The 18,875-nt window shown below is 39.0% G+C and overlaps 1 protein-coding gene across 6 annotated transcripts in view; it reads left to right on the top strand.

The window, feature by feature from the left end:
- MUSK (muscle associated receptor tyrosine kinase) overlaps positions 1–18,875 on the top strand; it is a 135,233-nt gene that overhangs the window by 87,123 nt on the left and 29,235 nt on the right. For all 6 annotated transcript variants that reach the window (XM_032240326.1, XM_032240327.1, XM_032240328.1 and 3 more), the window contains 2 exons: positions 12,642–12,648; positions 18,406–18,669. In XM_032240326.1, the coding sequence (XP_032096217.1) occupies positions 12,642–12,648; positions 18,406–18,669 (271 nt within the window). The remainder of the gene's footprint in view (positions 1–12,641; positions 12,649–18,405; positions 18,670–18,875) is intronic.

Here is an 18,875-nt window from a genome sequence, read left to right on the forward strand (position 1 = left end):
ACTCTAGATGACAGCCATTGTGTTGGGCAGAGTAAGAGATGAAAAGTTAATTTAAAAATGGGTTCTGCCTTCCAGGAACTCTGAATCTAGAAGGAAAGAAGTTAGTTACATGTATTAGGGCACAGCCTATATTCTGTTGCGGAAGCATAAACAAAACACAACAGCAGAACAAGAGGGGGGAATATCAGGGAATCCTTGGAAAAGAAGTATCATTGGAGCAGATGTGGATATGAGATGACTAGGTTGAAGTCAAAGCTTTCAAATCTGTTCAACAAACAGCAAATCTTTATTCCATCCGGAGTTAATTTTAAAGTATATATATTGAAAAAAGAAAAAACAGCAAATCAGTAGGCAAGGCTAGACCATGAGAGAGACAGCAGGGAGGTGGAAAGTGGAAACAAAGGTTGAAACGTGGGCTCTAGCCAGGTTATAAAGAGGCTGCATAGGTTTAGCATATTATTTCATTGATAAGAAGTCATCTAATGACTTAGAGGAAATAAGTGCAATGGTCAGCTACATCCTCTAGTAAATTAACATATGTTGAAGTGTCAAGAGGTTGGGAAGTGTGGCAAGCTGTCAGGAGGCTCTTCCAGGTGTCATCAGAACAGCAGAAGCAGCAGCATGGGTTCAGGGGGAAGAGGAGAGAGGTACAGGACAAATCAGGACAGAAATAAGGTTTGCAAGTGCTTGAAAACGGCAGTGGACTAGAAGAATGTGTTCAGATGCATCCGATTTTGAAAGGTGCCCAGAAAAAACAATAATATAGAAATACAAAGCATATGAACAGGAGAAGGCCCAAGAGATAATATAATACTAAAAAATGTTGATGCCTTTGAATTACCTGGAATTATTCTAGCCCCGTTGTCTTTGTTTTTTTTGACATTTGATCAAGACCTATTGTTAAATATATTTTAAAAATCTATCAATATATATTTTTAATTGTGTGTGTGTGTGTGTGTGTGTGTGTTTTATATAAACACAGGGAGAGAGAGAAAATCACATTTACATATGAATATTCAATCCAAGAAAATAAACTGATCTAATTTAATTTAACCTGTACTTTCACTGGGCAGAAGAAAAATATTAATGTTACTAATCTTAGGAGAATCTCATTTCAGGTTATTATTCAGTCATTCAAAGACACCCCCTGCCAGAGTTCTTTCTCCCTATTCTTCCTTCCTTCTCTTTCCCTAGATGGCAAAAGAGAAGAGGATTTGTATTTAGGCAGTGGTGTCTTCTGGACACCCTTGGCACCACTGCTACCTGCCAGGTCTCTGGTGAAGTCTGCAGCTGAGGAACTTGTGATTTTATCTCTTGGCTTGGTTTGGACCCAGGGGACCTTCCTGGCTGGCCCAGCCTCTTTGAGACACCTTTTAGAGCAGCACAACCCTCTGCATCTCAGCCAAAGCCTTCATCATGCCCTTGTCTGCACGCATCTCAGCCAAAGCCTTCATCATGCCCTTGTCTGCACTCTGCTCTGCAACCTTGGCAGCTAGGTCTACCTGTCTGTCCCTACTGTGGCCCTCTGACTGGCCTGCTGAATTCTAACTCAGCTCCTTCAGTGATCCTCACGGGGTCTGAAGCAAATTCTAGATCACTTTCAAGGCACACAGGACTCAGGAGAGATTTGGGCTTGCTAACTCAGTTCTACTATCTGCCCAACATTGTCGTGCCTCCATTTCACATTAATGTAGCCATCCATGACAAAGTAAGGGATCCCTATGAGGTGTTTTTCTTAAAGTACCCTAAATAAGAAGTTAGAAAAACTCCATCTGCTTTCAGCTTTTTCCTTAATTGATCAATACACCTCTATTCTAGAATTAGGGTTCAGAAAAGGAATCTATAAAATCTATAAAATACCCCAATTTTTAATCTCCCTGCCTTCCTCCTTTTCACAGCATATCAAGCTGGAAGGGCTGGTGGTCAGGAATCTCTCCCAAACTTTAGTGCAGTAATTTTTAGAGCCTACTCATCATAAGTACAAAGGTGGTTGTAAAGGCAATGCTATAACCACTAAGGAGGGGAACCTAATAAAATGGGTATATCTACACTACACAAGGGGAGATTCATCCCATGGACACAATCTTTAAGATGCTGAAAGGACTATGGGGCATGACTGCCTCCATACTATACACAGCAACATCACCTCTTTATCCCTGTCCTAGCCCAAATGAGAACCTCATCCAGCTCCATAAAAGAACACTAACATGGAAATCTGTAACCTTCAGGAAATGGTATCTTCCAGTAGTAGAAAGAGCCCAAAGGTCTGAGACTGGCAGTATAGGAAGGCCATGTCCTAGGGTGTAGGGAGATGTCATCTTAGATATCAGCATTGAGAAAGACCAGAGTGAGGATGGGGACAATCAGCAATGGCGGCCCAGGAAAAATAACAGCATGGGGGAAGGGATGGTGGGAGCAATGCAAGGATTGGGATGTGGCAGCAGAGGGCAGCTTGCAATCTGCTACAGCAGCAGAGGTAAGCGCCTAGGAAGAGCAGTCATCTCTGTAGGAATAATGGTTGTGTAGACTAGAACCAGCTATGACTTGACTATTATTCATGAACTTGACCATGGCAACGTGATGGAGGTAAGCTTTAGAATGGGGAGAAGTTGGGCATCCTGGAAGTGAGACTTGAAGCCACTCTGGACAGGGGTAGATTTACAGTAGCTATTCAAGGAACTTTGGTAGAGGTAGAGCAGGCAGCATAAGGAGAGGGTTAACCTATAACTGGGACCTGGGACTTTGCCCTTCTGAACTAAAAAGGCAACAATTAAATCTAACCATATACAGAATCATAGTGCTGTACGATGTTCAGAGTCAAGTAAACAAATAAGAGTTGTTACTCAAAAACTGAAAAATGGGAAAGGAAAAGACTAAAAAGGTCTAGAGTGGATATGATAAATGAGAAACATGTCTATTAACTAAAAAACTGCTACACATTTAGTGTTATTCCCTGGAATAAGACCCTTTTGTCCAACACCTGATTTGTTTGTCTGGTTGAATCTCACCGATTATGAGGGGACCTGACATTCCTTGACTTTTCCCAAAATTACCCCAGACAGACCCAATAAGGATATATCATGAGTATGATTGAACAAGACTTCCAAACTCCCATGAGACATCTTCTGCTTCCTCTTCAACCTGCTTTTGTAAGTTAGACCTGCTAGAAGCCCCATGAAGGTCCCTCTGGAATCACTGCGGAAACTACCTCCGTACCTTGGGGTGCTCCCTGGACTGATATTTTAGGAAAATTAGGCTACTTTGATGAAAAAAGGATCCTTGGAGCCTCCTTCATTCAGGGTCATTTGAAAGCAGCATGGCCTTATGCCCTCCAGATCTCCCAGAACTTGAGTATGGCATCTGCTTTCTGCATTTCTGCTTTTGGCCCCTCTCTCTCCTGGCCACCGATGAGGCTGGCCAGAAGTCCAGAGCTTCAAGTCAGATACAGTGCATCTTTTGCCATTCTGGCAATGCTTCCTTAATGCCAAACTCTGCTGTCTCATTTAGCCATCTCCATCCTCTCCTAGTGTTCTAGCAGTGTTCACTAGTGTGACTAGTATCCCTAGTAGTCAACAGCCCCATCTGTCACGTTCCTCGTGTTTCCCTTTGAAACTTCTACTCCATCTGTTTATTTGCTCTTCCCAGCAGGAGAACTGGAAATGGAAAAAGCTGATCTTATGCTTATGCTTAGGGTTATGTCTAGTGATATTTCTAGTGTTTGAAGGACAACAAAAAATAAAGATCAGCCTTCATTTTTCCAAAACCCTTCCATGTGTCTGCCCAAATCCTTATGCATTGTTTGAGAAATGTGATATATTTCTTTCTGACTCATTTACATTTACTGTTAGTCATCAAAAGGAGTCAGAAAACCTTTTGGAACTTCTCTTTATGAACCAGGAAGTTGCATTTCCCCTCCAGTCACAACCCCACAAGGCTCAAGTTGCAAAGTAAACTTGCCAGGATGCTGGGCATTTGGCAAGATGCCTTCTCTTTGTCATCAGACCCCTTGTCCCTGTGGCAGAGATGAGCAAGACAGCCCATGATCCCTTTAGTGAACATAGTCCTAGGATAGCTGGAGACCATCAAAATGGACACAGGGATTCAGAAGAGAAAAATACAGGCCAGGTACAGTGGCTCACGCCTGTAACACCAGCAATCTGGGAGGCCAAGGCGGGCAGATCAGCTGAGGTCAGGAGTTCAAGAACAGCCTGGCCAACATGGTGAAACACCGTCTTTACTAAAATGTACAACAATTAGCCGAGCATGGTGGCGCATGCCTGTAATTCCAGCTACTTGGGAGGCTGAGGCACGAGAATTGCTTGCACCTGGGAGGCGGAGGCTGCAGTTAGCTGAAATCACGCCACTGCACACAGCCTGGGCAATAGAATGAGACTCCATCTCAAAAAAAAAAAAAAAAAAAAGAGAGAGAGAGAAAGAGAAATAAAATACACATTTGTATTTCCCATTTTCAATGGCCCCAACAGATATTTCATCAGAGAGTGAGGTCCATGGTTATCCAGTCGCAGAGTACAGGCACAAGCCTATGATCACACCCTCCTCTAACATAAGCCACTCCCCATTCTACCAACAACGCCCACTTTCTAAATTGCCTCTTCTTTAAATTGACCTCAGGGTCTGAGCCTTCTGGTCACTAAGTTTAAAAGTCAGATGAACACAGGTAGTATCATCTAAACTGAGCAGTAGGGAGAAAACTGATGTGGTAGTACTGGAGTCTCCCAACTCCCCAGATGGACCACATGATTTTATTTTTCTTATTTCAAAGGAGGTGATGTTTCACACTACTACAGAAAAAAAAAAAAATGGAACTTTGAACTCTATTTCATACTCAGTATAGCTGATTGAATGTACTGACATGTTTCACGCTCTTTCGCATGTCTGATAACCACACTCCTGTTTCCTCCCAATGTTGGAGATAACACTTGAGGCTTGGTAACAGAACAGTAGCACGTGATTTGCTTTACCACGCAGTGCCTCAACCATCGTAGGTAGAGAGCGCTCTTATCAACCAAACAGACACCATCCCTGGCATTCTGTGCTGGCTTTGTCTGGTTTTAAATTAATTAAAATTGTTTTGTTTTTGTTTTTAATAAAAAGGGAAGGGAAAAATGAGTAACAGCCAGTAGCCACACTAAATTGCTACCACATGTTCTGCAGTTAGGCATAAAAGGTAAGTATTCTTTTACAATCAGGCAGCTTTCTTATATTAGAGCAGTACTGTGTTTCAGAAGAGGGCCAATGTTCTTACTGACTTTTCTAGATAATTTTAAAGATATTACAAATTTTGGTGACTGCTGGATATTTTGAGAATTCTTAAAAACTGAATTCTGAGCTTAGAGCACTTTATAGTTGCAAGGTTCTTGGACCCCTTCCTCATCTCCTAGCCACATACCCCAAGGAAAAGAAAAGAAAATGCAAGTGGAGACATTTCCTATAGAAGCTCATTCTCTCCTTCCAAGTACTATGGCTGGATTCTCTTTGGCACTGGCTCATCTCCATGCTCTTGGAGCCTCCTCCACATTACAAAAGGAGGGCTTTTACATTTACATAACCTTGGTCCCCTTGTTTTTCAATAGATCTTCCTGCTCAGCTGCTATTAGAATCTGCCTTTATGCTTCCAAATTATATGCCATTTTCTCTGGAAGAATTTTCCAGCGTTCCAAAGTCTTTCTTCCCACTATTCTATTTGCACAATGGCAGAATTGCCATGAGATTCAGGGCATGAAGGCACTTCTTTCCCGAGTTCAATCCTACAGCCCCAGCCTACCTATCTCAGCAAAAGAAAGAGAATTGACTAGATTTATTTCAGAATGGAAATAGGTATAAAATTTATAATGATTTACCTACTGTCCAGCAACTCATCTGGCAGTTGGAGTACTGCAAATCTTAGATTGATCTTGATGTTTCCTTCATAGTCACCCTAGAGTCTGTTAACTCTTATGTATAAAGAAATTTCACAAAAAAGTCCAGCTTTTCTCACTGCTAGAAGGATGTGGCCTTCTGTCCCATTTAGCAGATGGATAAAATTTTAGAGCTCATTATTGGCTAAAACCCTACTCTGGATCAAAATCTTGATTTTAAACTCCATTGCAGTTTGCCGAACAACTTTGAATGACTCATAAACAGGAACCAGGAAGGTAACAAAGATCTGAGATTCTATGTGTAACGAATGTATTGAACAATTTAAACTTGACAGTTATATAGAGAAAAATGGTGTTTTCTCCAACCATTGGGGACTGAGGAATTATGCTTTTTAGAATCTCCTTGTCCCTCTCGAGAGCAAATCCATTACAGACTTAGAGGCAGATCCCATAATTTCCAGGTAATGTTTAGAGATTAAAAACCCTACCTGATCTAGTTTAAAACTCCTCTTTTATATAATTTAAACCTCATCTGCTTCACTCTCTACACGGCCAGCCAGTCTTTCATTCAGGAACGTGGAGAGTAGACAAAATGGGTCTGCTGCTGTTGTGTACCCTTTTCCTCCCTTTCCTCCTGTTCCTCTGTCTCTGGCATGTTTAAGGAGAAGAGGATTTACAAGGAGGCAAATGTCTCTTCCTAAATAGAATATGTTTTAGTTCTTTCTCTGTTGTTATTGTTCCTCTGACTAATAATAATAATGCTGCAAGGTACATTCTCAGTACCTGGTGCTATATATATATGTACATATTATATATACATATATAAATATATGAATTTATTTAATTATCACAACTCAATGAGAGGGTTACTTTTATTATCTCCATTTCACAGATGAGCAAACTAAAGCTCAGGGAGGTTCCCAGGCTGACATAGCTAGTAAATGGCAGAACTGGTATTGAAACCCAGCAGGTGCAGCATCCAGGCTTTTAATGCCTTGATGGGTTATTAATGTCTGTCTATTGCAGGCACCTGAATATTGACTCTCTCCTAGGACATACAGGTTCTTTGGAGGCTCCTTCAGAGGACTCTGCATTGCACAGTGCACTGATATGGGAGATTCTTGACTGGTTCAACCTCTCATAATCCCCATTCCTTGATCTCAGTCCCTACCGAGGTAACCTGCAATTGCTTACAACTGGAGTTCTTTGTCTAATGTCCAGTCCTCTTGGTAACTTAGCTACCTTCATAGCATCCACTGACCACATGGGAAAGTCCTGTGTCCCTCCTGTCGCAATGGTGGGGAGCTCTACTCCTGGACCCTCTCTCTCTGCCCTCAGATTGTTGCAATTCTTTTTAGACAGTAATATTATTAAAAAAATACTGGGAAATAAAAAAAAAAAACAAAGAAAAATCAAACCCTTTCCTTGTCTCTGAGTCCTAGTCCCTTAATTCTTAGGCAGTTGAAAAATCACTCCACGAGATGTGTTGTTATCATATACATTGTATCACTCGAGAATGAGAAGATCTAGGGAAATAATTCATCCTCTTTCCCCTTATATTTGCTGAGAGATGCTCTCCATCTTTATTTGAAGGCTGAGAACCAAAACTGTTTGTCTGGTTATAGGACCTAAAAATTGCAACAAAGGTTGGGGTGATTGTGCCCTTTTAGAAATTCCAAGGAAAAATGTCAAGTTGTGTGTGTGTGTGTGTGTGTGTGTGTTTACATATTTCCTACAATCATTTGTCTTACTTTTTGAGAGTGTGCCAACTACTGGTGGAAAAAGTAAATAAATACAAGGAGGTCCATGCTGTGAGTAGCTGGAATAAAAATACTGCTGTTTTGATGGAATGAACGTAGTACTATGTTTATAATAGACTAATTCATCCAGAATCAACTTCCAAAACCAGTTTGCCTTAACTCATTTAACTCAATTTCAGTTAGCCTTATGATTATTGCAACTAATGTTTAAAATTCAGAATTAGAAATGAAACACTGGCTGGGTGCAGTGGCTTACACATGTAATCCCAGCACTTTGGGAGGCCGAGTCAGGCAATCACTTGAGGTCGGGAGTTCAAGACTAGCCTGGCTGACATGGTGAAACTCCACCTCTACTAAAAATACAAAAATTAGCTGGGCATGGTGGTGGGTGCCTGTAGGCCCAGCTACTGTGGAGGCTGAGGAAAGATATTTGCTTGAACCCGGGAAGCTGAGGTTGCAGTGAGCCGAGATCAGGTCACTGCATTCCAGCCTGGGCGACAGAGTGAGACTCCATCTCAAAAAAAAAAAAAAAATTACCAAATAATATGGGTATTATGGCTGAGTATTTATGAGTTATTTTTGTATTGCTAATACTTTATCACATATAGGAAATCATGAGATTGTTATATATCGTTGTGTCTCTTTCTGTTCTACTTCATTCTGAACACTTGCATGATTCTTTAGCCATTTTGTCAAAAAAAGACTATTTCTTTACAATTTTGAATTTCTGCTAAAAATATTTAGTGGAATAAAATTTATTCTATTTAAAAATGAACCTTTTGATCATTATTGCCTCTTTGCTGCTTTTCATTTATTATAAGAGTCTATGAACTCTATATGTATTTTATATATACATATGGGCCTGGGAGGCAGAGAGAGATACATATATATTTTAATTAAAAGAGAGATACATATCTTTTTAAATTATGCATGCATACATATGTATGCATTAACCAAATTAGCACACTCTCAGAGCTGATTTCTGTTTAGTGAGGTATTCATATTTTAAAAGAATAAAGAAAAATGGATACCTCTTTTGATCACCATTCCATATTATTTATCAAGATAACTAATTGATAAAGGTTTTGTTTTGCTTTGAGACAGTCTCTCTCTTTCTCTCTCTCTCTCTCTCTCTCTGTCTCCCAAGTTGGAGTGCAGTGGTGTGTGATCTCAGCTCACTGCAACCTCCACTGGGGCTCAAGTGATCCTCCTGCCATAGCCTCCCAAGTAGCTGGGACTACAGGTGTGTGCTACCATACCTGGCTAGTTTTTGTATTTTTTGCAAAGATGAGGTTTCATCATGTTGCTAAGACTGGTCTTGAACTCCTGGGCTCAAATGATCTTCCCACTTGGGCCTCCCAAAATGCTAGAATTACAGTCATGAGCCACCATGTTTGGCCCTAATTGATAAAGTTTTAAAATGCAAAGTTATGCATCATTTCCAAATAAATTTATTGTAAACATCATAAAATTTTGAAAAAGTTTTCAAAATGTCACTGGAATGTTAACAAATTAATACTATCTGTGACTACTTTTTCCACTCTGCCAAAACCTGATACATCTCCACTGAAGTAAAGAAATTGGTCTCACACAGTCAACATCATACTGAATGGGCAAAAGCTGGAAGTATTCCCCTTGAAAACCAGAATAATACAAGGATGCCTACTCTCACCACTCCTATTCAACATAGTATTGGAAGTCCTGGCCACAGCAATCAGACAAGAGAAAGAAATAAAAGGCATGCAAATAGAAAGAGAGGAAGTCAAACTATCCCTGTTTGCAGATGCCATGATTCTATATCTAGAAAACCCCATAGTCTCTGCCCAAAAGCTCCTTGAGCTGTTAAGCAACTTCAGCAAAGTTTCAGGGTACAAAATTAATGTACAAAACTCAGTAAATTCCTACACAACAATAATAGCCAAGCCAAATCAGAAACACAATCCCATTTACAATTGCCACAAAAAGAATAAATACCTAGGAATACAGCTAACCAGGGAGGTGAACGATCTCTGCAATGAGAATTACAAAACACTGTTCAATGTGCTCAAAGCAATTTAAAGATTCAATGCTATTGCTGTCAAACAACCAATGACATTCTTCACAGAACTAGAAAAAACCTATTCTAAAATTCATATGGAAACGAAAAAGGGCCCAAACAATCAAGGCAATCCTAAGCGAAAAGAACAAAGCTGGAGGAATCACGCTACCTGACTTCAAACCATACTACAAGGCTACAGTAACCAAAACAGCATGTTACTGGTACAGAAACAGACACACAGATCACTGGAAGAGAATAGAGAGCTCAGAAATAAAACCATACACTTACAACTATCTAATCTTAGACAAAGCTGGCAAAAACAAGCAATGGGGAAAGAAATCCCTACTTAATAAATGGTGCTGTGATAGCTGGCTAGCCATATGTAGAAGATTGAAACTGGATCCCTTCCATACACCATATACAAAAATCAACTGAAGATGGATTATAGACCTAAATATAAAACCTAAAACTGTAAAAAAACCTGAAAGATAACTTAGGAAACACTATTTTGGACATAGGAACTGGCAAAGATTTCATGATGAAAATGCCAAAAGTAACTGCAGCAAAAGCAAAAATTGACAAATGAAACTTAATTCAACCTAAGAGCTTCTGCATAGCAGAAGATACTATCAACAGAGTAAACAGGAAACTTACACAATGGGAGAAAATATTTACAAACTATACATCTGACAAAGGTCTACTATTTAGAATCTACAAGGAACTTACACATACAAGCAAAAAGCCGCCTCATTTAAAAGTGGGCAAAGGACATGAACAGACACTTTTGAAAAGAAGACATACATGTAGCCAACAAGCGTATGAAAAAATGCTCAATATCACTAATCATTAGAGAAATGCAAATCAAAACCACAGTGAGATACCATGTCACTCCAGTCAGAATGGCTATTATTAAAAAGTTAAAAAATAACAGATGCTGTTTGAGACCAACCTGGCCAACATGGCAAAACCTCGTTTCTACTAAAAATACAAAAAATTAGCCAGGTGTGGTGGCATGTGCCTGTAATCTCAGCTACTCAGGAGGCTGAGGCAGGAAAATCACTTGAACCCAGGAAGTGGAGGCTGCAGTGAGCTGAGATCATGCCACTGCACTCCCTCCTGGTTAACACAGCGGGACTCTGTCTCAAAAGAAATAATAATAACAACAATTAAAAAAAAACAGATACTGGCAAGGTTGCTGAGAAAAGAGAACTCTTATACAGTGCTGGAGTGGTGTAAACTAGTTCAACCTCTGTGGAAAGCCTCAGATAACTAAAAACAGAACTGCCATTTGACCTAGCAATCACACTACTGGGTATATAACCAAAGGACTATACATCAGTCTACCACAAAGACACATGTGTGCAAATGTTCAACACAGCACTATTCATAATAGCAAAGATGTGGAATCAACCTAAATGCCTATTAATGACAGAGTGGATAAAGAAAATGTGGTACATATACACCATGGAATACTATGTGGTCATAAAAAATAATAAGATCATGTCCTTTGCAGGAACATGTATGGAACTGGAGGCCATTATCCTTAGCAAACTAATACAGGAACAGAAAACCAAATACTTCATGTTCTCACTTACAGTGGGAGCTAAACAATGTGAACACATGGACAGAAAGAAGGGAACAACAGACACTGGGATCTACCTGAGAGTAGAGGGTTGGAGGTCGGAGAGGATTAGAAAACAACTGTTGGGCACTATGCTTAGTACCTGGGTGACAAAATAATCTGTACACCAAACTCCCAAGTCATGAGTTTACCTACATAACAAACCTGAACATGTACCCCTGAACCTAAAATACAAGTTAAAATATTCTTTGGGCTCATTGAATAAAAATCCCATAAAGATTCAAAAAAGTCATATACTCAAGATTATAAAAACCTTGTAGTCACTAACCCTCACAAATCTAAAAGGGAATGATTAGAAATACAAACTTACTGTATTTTAAGAAGATTGACCTCTCAGAGAAATTCACATTGCAGCCCTTAAAAATCCTCCCACTCCCAAATCACACCCAAATGGATCCAAAACCTTCAAAAATAAGTTAGACCTCAACATTAGGAGAAATTCTAATATGGGAAATTGGTTTTAGACAAACCATTTGTTTACTTTCATAATGAGGGTAGAGAGGACAGGACAAAGTCACCATAAATCACTTGGTAAAATGTGTGAAGTTTTTAATTTACAAGAAGGAAAATGAAATAACTCAGAAATGCTGGTATCTTACACCCTTGCCAGGATTCTCATGCCTTGAGAGAGTCTGAGCTGGGGCCATTTGTCCTGGGAATCACACACCACCAGAAGAGAGGCATAGTCTCCTGAGAGCGCTGAGTTTTTACATCCATAAGCATGAGCAGCTACACAATTTACAGGGCTAGGTGTTCAAAAAACAGTAAGGATTTCAAAGTAGTGACAACAGAACTTTAAATTAAGCCTGAGGCCCTACTGAGTACGGATGCTGTGCAGCTACCCAGGTCACACACACCTGAGGCAGCCAGGTCTATGAGAACAACCATTGCCTGCTCTCTGCTTTCTCTTCCACCTTCTCTCTTCTCATCTTTCTTCTTTCTTTGCCTTATTTTTCCTTTAAGTCTGCTTTATGCATCTTCTCTGTTAACCTCCACATCTTTTTTTCTTAATGCAAAGTCCCTGGGTAGCTAATGGAGGGAAACTCTGAGCTTAGATATTGCCTTGATGGATGTTACCCATGATCAACTCAGTTTGAAAAGAACATTCTTCCTAAAGATACTCAATATTTTCTTAATTTCCTCCAAATCTGCCCATTAATGCAGTATCTGGCCTCCTAGCAGAAGCAGATAACTTTTCAGAAACTTAAGAAATCAGTAGTATCAAAATAATCTCTTCCAAACCATAAGATGAAAATGTACTAACTTTCTTTCTTTTTCCCTTTAATTGGACTTCCTGTGGGACCTTCCTTTCCTGTTAATAGAATGGAGGTAAGAAACTGTTACCAATGTTTCCAATGTTTTGTTTTGCGGGGTTTTTGTTTGTTGTTTGTTTTTGTTTGTTTGAGAAAGGGTCTTGTTGTGCTGCCCAGGCTGGAGTGCAGTGGAGCGTGTTTTTATTTGCCATGCTGTTTATTGAGTGTCTACTATTTGCTGAGCACTGTAACATTTTAGAAACTTTCTAATTTCTAATCCTTTTAGTAAGTATGACGAAATGAAAGACAGGTAACCTCTATTGAATACTTCCTATGGATCAGGCACTATGCTGAGCTTTATACGCATTATTTATCTTCAAGACATCCCCATGGAATAGGTACTAATATTATCTCTATTTTACAGTGAAAAAATCCTAAGAAAGTTTCTTTGAACTGGAGAGTTCAAGTGGCTTACACAGCTATTAAATGATGAAGTTAGAAATGAGACCCAGAACTGCCGAACTCTCTCTCCTAGTTCTATCCTATATATAAGAAGGTATCCCTTATAATATTTTGCAACTTATAGTGTTTTATTTGCAGTACTTATTAAAACAGACTTTCATAAAGCTCTATGAAGTGTAATTAATTTTAAGGCACCATTCTTAACACATAGGCTATGTTTAAAAACAAGCAGCAGGATACAAAATTTTGGTTAGATGGCAAAAATAAGTTCAAGAGATTTCTAGTATAGTGACTATCATTAATAACAATGTATTGTATTCTTGACAATCACTGAGAATAGACTTTAAGTGTTCTCATCATAAGAAAATGGTAAGTATGTGAGGTAATGCATTTGTTGGATTAGCTCAATTTAGTCATCCACGATGTGTCCATATTTTAAAACATCATGTAGTACACAATTTAAAAAATGCAGTTCATTTAATTAAAAGCACACAGTTCTTTTAATTAAAAAAACTTTTTAAAGACAGTTTTACTGTTAAAAAAGTCTTAAGAAATACCATTTGGATGTATATATTGCTCTGAAAATCATGATATATATTATATGAAAAATTAAACTGGTTTTAATTTTAACTATATGAGATCGTGATTTGTCATAATAGACCACAATCCAACGTGTTAATGTGGTATCAAAAATTCTTAGTTCAAAAAAAAAAGAAAAATAATCTTAGTTCATTTTTAAATCTAAATACTGCTTTAATAGTTTTCATTAATTTTAGGAGCCACTGACTTAGCAGAGTAAAGTTTATCTAAACTAAAATTTTTTTAAGTGCCATTTAATAACCCTCTTTCTAAAAAACAGGCAGCAGGCCAAATTTGTCTTGTGGGTAGTACTTGCTGACCCCTCCCTAGAGAATGAATTATGTACAAAGACACTAGACACAAAAGAATAGCAGCATTTCCCATTTGCTTTGAAGGTTGGAAGTGGCATAGAATCTGTCATTACCTTTGTTGGGAAAGTTCAAGGCGAGATAAGGCAGTTGCTTAAAAAGGGAAGATTTTCTGAACCAGAGGAGAGGTACAGCTATCAAGTGTGCCTGTGCCAGGGACGGAGGGTGGTAAGGTGTGGAGTTTCCACCAGAGCCGTGGGGGTGTCACAACACAAACATGCCATGGCTGGTCATCTGGAATGCCCTTGGACAAAGTATTACGTGTTCAAAGGGAGTAGACATCTCCCTCATAGAAACTTGAAGATTACATTTTAAAATGTTCTATTGAATGCGATTCATACATTTCAAAGCAGAGAGAAAAAGGAACAAGAGGTGCACTGAGAATTCTTTACCTACTCCCTTTGAACACATAGGGTTGTCTGTTATAAAAGAAGTTAAAAAGGAGATCTGAGATCAAATATCCATTGCTGCCTCTACAAGAAAGGGAATTTACTGAAAGAGAAGTCCACTGGGTTAGATTGTAAGGAGGCAAGAGAGGGACGAGCTCCATGTGCGATATTAACTAGCATTTTTAGAAGCTAGTCTGGCTGTTCATTCCAAAATAACCAGCATTCTGTGAACAGATCCCTGTGACCTCTGTCCCACTGTTCAAATAAGCAACAGGACCAGCTGCTTCTAGTGTTGCCCCATCAGCCGTCCCAAGAACTGCAGGCGGAGAAACACAACTTTAGCTGGACATGGAGGGTCTTGTCACTTACAAAAGACAGCAGAAGACACCAATGGAAATTATTTGCATTCATCTCACTCCCCAGTTCTTGCCATGAGCTCCTTTTTAAAATGTCTGAAGTGAGAGATTTACGGGGTTGAGAGATAAAATGTCCCAGTTTGCCTCTGTGTCTTGTATCTAAAGTTTGATCACTGTGTAAAATTGAAGGTTTATATTTCTACACAAGAGGAGAGGAAAAAGTGGTTGAAACACTGAAACTATAACTAGGTAGTTGATAAACAGATTCAGATCTATATAAATATAGATAAACAGATAGATACATACATAGAGAGAGAGAGAGAAAGAGAGAGAGAGATGGTCTTGTGTGTGCCTTACCTTTTAGAGCTAATCCAAGCACTGAAAATACTACCAAGCCAAGTCCTTAATCATCACAGGAAAATCATGGAAATGAAACGTAGAAAACTAATAATAATCGTATACTTTGTATGTGTATTTTTTTTTCCAGCACGTAAAGGGTTTTTATAGGAGCTGTTAGGAAGAAAAAACAAAACTAAAACCAAGATCTTCTCAGTTCTATTTAAAACCTATTGTCTTTTTTTCTTTTGTTTTGTTTTTTTGCATTATATACTTAATGCTGTAAAACTAATGAGAATTCAATACTATTAAGTCATTCTGAGGTTGTTCCAAAGATTTTCAGGGCTGTTATTAAAAGCAGCAGCTGAAATTCAGACAGAGGGGTTCACTGTTAGTTGATTGTTAGTAATCCTTATCTCTGAGGCTATTTTCATTAATTTTTCTTTTGTGTACTTTTTCTTAGCTTCCAATTTTTAAAATATGTTTTGATATATAATTAAACATCATAAATGTGTATTCTTTTTAAAAATACTCATGGAAAATGAAGAACAGCATCATTGAATAATTAACACATGACAGCAAAACCTGCATGAATAATTCTCAGCTCAGAGACACTAGGAAATATTTAACTTTTACATGGTGGAGATTTTTCTGTTAAGTGTAAAGGGTCACACATGCTCTCATTCATCCCTGCCTTTATGCCGAGATACTACATCAACACACGAGGCTGTCTGTAAACCAGTTTGAGATATTTCTGGTTACTACTTATTATCTAGTTTCTAAAAGCACAGTGTAGGAGCTGGATGGGTGTTAGTTCCTTTCCTTCCCATCCTGAGTCATGGCTGACACCTGTTTAACAAAGATAGGTTAACAAGAGAAGGGCATAACAAATTTATTTGATCATAGTTTCACATAACATGGGACCCTTCAGAATGAAGACCTGAAGATACAGGGGAAGCAATCCATTTTTATGCAGGTTCAATGAAATATGAACAGCTGTGTAGAAATATGATTAGGCACAAAGGGTGTGATCTAATGCTAACAGACTGAGTGGGGAAACTAGCCCATCCTGCCTGTTCAGATTTTTCTCAGCCTCTCTATGCAACACCCCCTCATCCCAGGTAAGAAGTAGGCTCTCTCTGGAATGAGGGTCTGAATTTCTTTATGGCCAGGTGTTACACAGAAAAGCTGGGGTGGGTAGAGCAAATGTTTAGGTTTCATGGCTGGCCTTGAGAGTTCTGGTGTCTAGGATCTGTCTTGGAAAAGAGGGATTCTAGTGTGGAAGGATTGTCTTGGGGGAGAAAGAGAGGAGAGACGGGAGGGCAGAAGAGGGTCAGAGAGACTGTTTCTGAGTCTGCTTCTTAGGCCTGCACTTTGGGGTACTGTATTCTGAGCCCCAACAACAGCATCTTGTTTCTAATTTTCTCTGGGTGTTTTCTTACCTTTAGCTTAAGAAAGTTTTAATGGAGTTTTGTGCTTTCTTATTCAAGGCCTTCATTTTAAATATCCCCAACAAACTAAGTTATACAGTAAAAATCATGTTGGCTAATTAGGAAAAAGCTAGTATGAATTAAAGGAAAACTCTATATTATAAAACATTAAAGTATAGCTGTGTTTTTTGGAAGTTTATTGTTTTACCTGAATGTATTATATCTCACTCTAATGAATTTGATTTAAAGACCAGCCAGTGATGGTAATTACAGTATCAATTTTTCAAATTCAAATGGGGTCATGTAATAATTTTTAAATTTGCTACAAATTCTAATTTCTTTAAATTCTTTATATAAAGACAATGAAAAGCGAAATCCATGCCATGGTGGTTTGCTGCATGCAATCAACCCGTCATCTACATTAAGTATTTCTCCTAATGCTCTCCCTCCCCTAGCCGCCACCCCCTGCCACAGGCCCGGGTGTGTGATGTTCCCCTCCCTGTGCTCTCATTGCTCAACTCCCACTTATGAGTGAGAACATGCAGTGTTTGGTTTTCTGTTCTTGTGTTACTTTGCTGAGAATGATGTAACAAACCTGCACATTCTACACATGTACCCTAGAACTTAAAGTATATTTTTTTTAAAAAAAGCCAATAAAAAAAGTTAGGGAAATGCTTTCAGTTCATCTTTGTAACAGTCCTGGTTCTGCCAGGAAATAGATGGCACACTCAGATGGAGTGATTGAGAAGAGTGACTATTTGCAAAGGTGTGGGCAGGGATAAGAAAAAAGAAAAAAAGTTAAATCCAATAGTTGTACAAATCTAAATGAGAATACAACTTAAGAGTTGTCTGTCATTACTAACACTATGGAAGATCTGATGGAAGGCATAAGAATATATTGAGGTCATCACAGTGCCTACACATAATAAGTACTCAACTCAATATATGTTTGTCAGGTGAGCATATGAGTTATTATAATTCCCAGCATTCCATTAAGGGAACAAGTAGATGTGTGAAGAGAGTACCAGCAGCATGTTCCATTCTCCCGATTGTCTTCAGTTATTATAGCAGGTAAGTTTTTAATCCTATGTTTGTGCTAGCACTATAGCATTTACAGGTTTCTCCCTAATATTATTGCCCATTAACACACAATAATCAGAGTTCGGAGTAATCATTTACATCACTCCACAGAATAGATCATTGAGGCACTGGCTGACCAGTTGACTTTCTACGTGATGAGACATGTGATGAGAAAACAGCAATGCTGAAGGCGCTGCTTGGTGCCTCTAGAAGCCATATTTCTGCTTTCTCCTCCCTATATGCCTTTCTTTTTCTTTAATGGAATTCTGGGAAGATGTGTGGGTGAGAAAACCTGAGTATGGAAGGTGTTGCAAAGATGTATATGTTGTAAAAAATCAAGGTAAACTGTCCTAACATGTAAATAAACTATACTCCTAAAGCTGCAAACGTTTTAGTTGACAGCAATTATTATTATGCTCAATTATTTGTTAACCATCATGATGACATGTCTTCTAGATGCATCTTTGCTTATATTAGCTTATTGGCAAGAAGTCTGTAATGTGGCATAACTAAGAGTAGTCAGATTCTATTTATAATGTAAAATAATAAAAAATGCCCAAATCTATTCAGTCCTGGAGAGCTCCCAAAGCTTTTCACAACCATCGTCACATTTTGCCTCCTCAATAGCCCTGTGGAGTAGCTAGAGATGATATAATTGCAGCTGGAGATGAAGACAATATTCAAATGGAACATGTCAACCAATTTGCTAGTACAATTTTCTCCTATTTCTGTGACACAGATGTGAAAACCAAAAAAAAAAGAAAGAAAGGAAAAGCAGAATGAATGCCAAGAAATAGCATGTGATTAGAAATGTTGTTCATTTCTTCTTTCAGTAAACCACAGAAAGATAACAAAGGCTACTGCGCCCAGTACAGAGGGGAGGTGTGTAATGCAGTCCTGGCAAAAGACGCTCTTGTTTTCCTCAACACCTCCTATGCGGACCCTGAGGAGGCCCAAGAGCTACTGGTCCACACTGCCTGGAATGAACTGAAAGTAGTGAGCCCACTCTGCCGGCCAGCTGCTGAGGCTTTGTTGTGTAACCACATCTTCCAGGAGTGCAGTCCTGGAGCAGTGCCTACTCCTACTCCCATTTGCAGGTAAAATCTCAAAAATCAGTCAAAGGAAAAATTCCATTTTTCTATCTGCACAACAGAAGGAGGTTTTGAAAGAAATTGTAATGTGCAACAGTAAAAGAAAAAGTATGTTTCCATCCAAAACCGGAGGTAATGGCTGAGTGCAGTGGCTCATGCTTGCAATCCTAGCCCTTTGAGAGGCTGAGGTGGGTGGATCGCTTGAGGTCAGG

Source organism: Sapajus apella, unplaced genomic scaffold (genome assembly GCF_009761245.1).
Source record: "Sapajus apella isolate SASKATOON/1434 unplaced genomic scaffold, GSC_monkey_1.0 scaffold46, whole genome shotgun sequence".
NCBI classification, from domain to species: domain Eukaryota; kingdom Metazoa; phylum Chordata; class Mammalia; order Primates; family Cebidae; genus Sapajus; species Sapajus apella.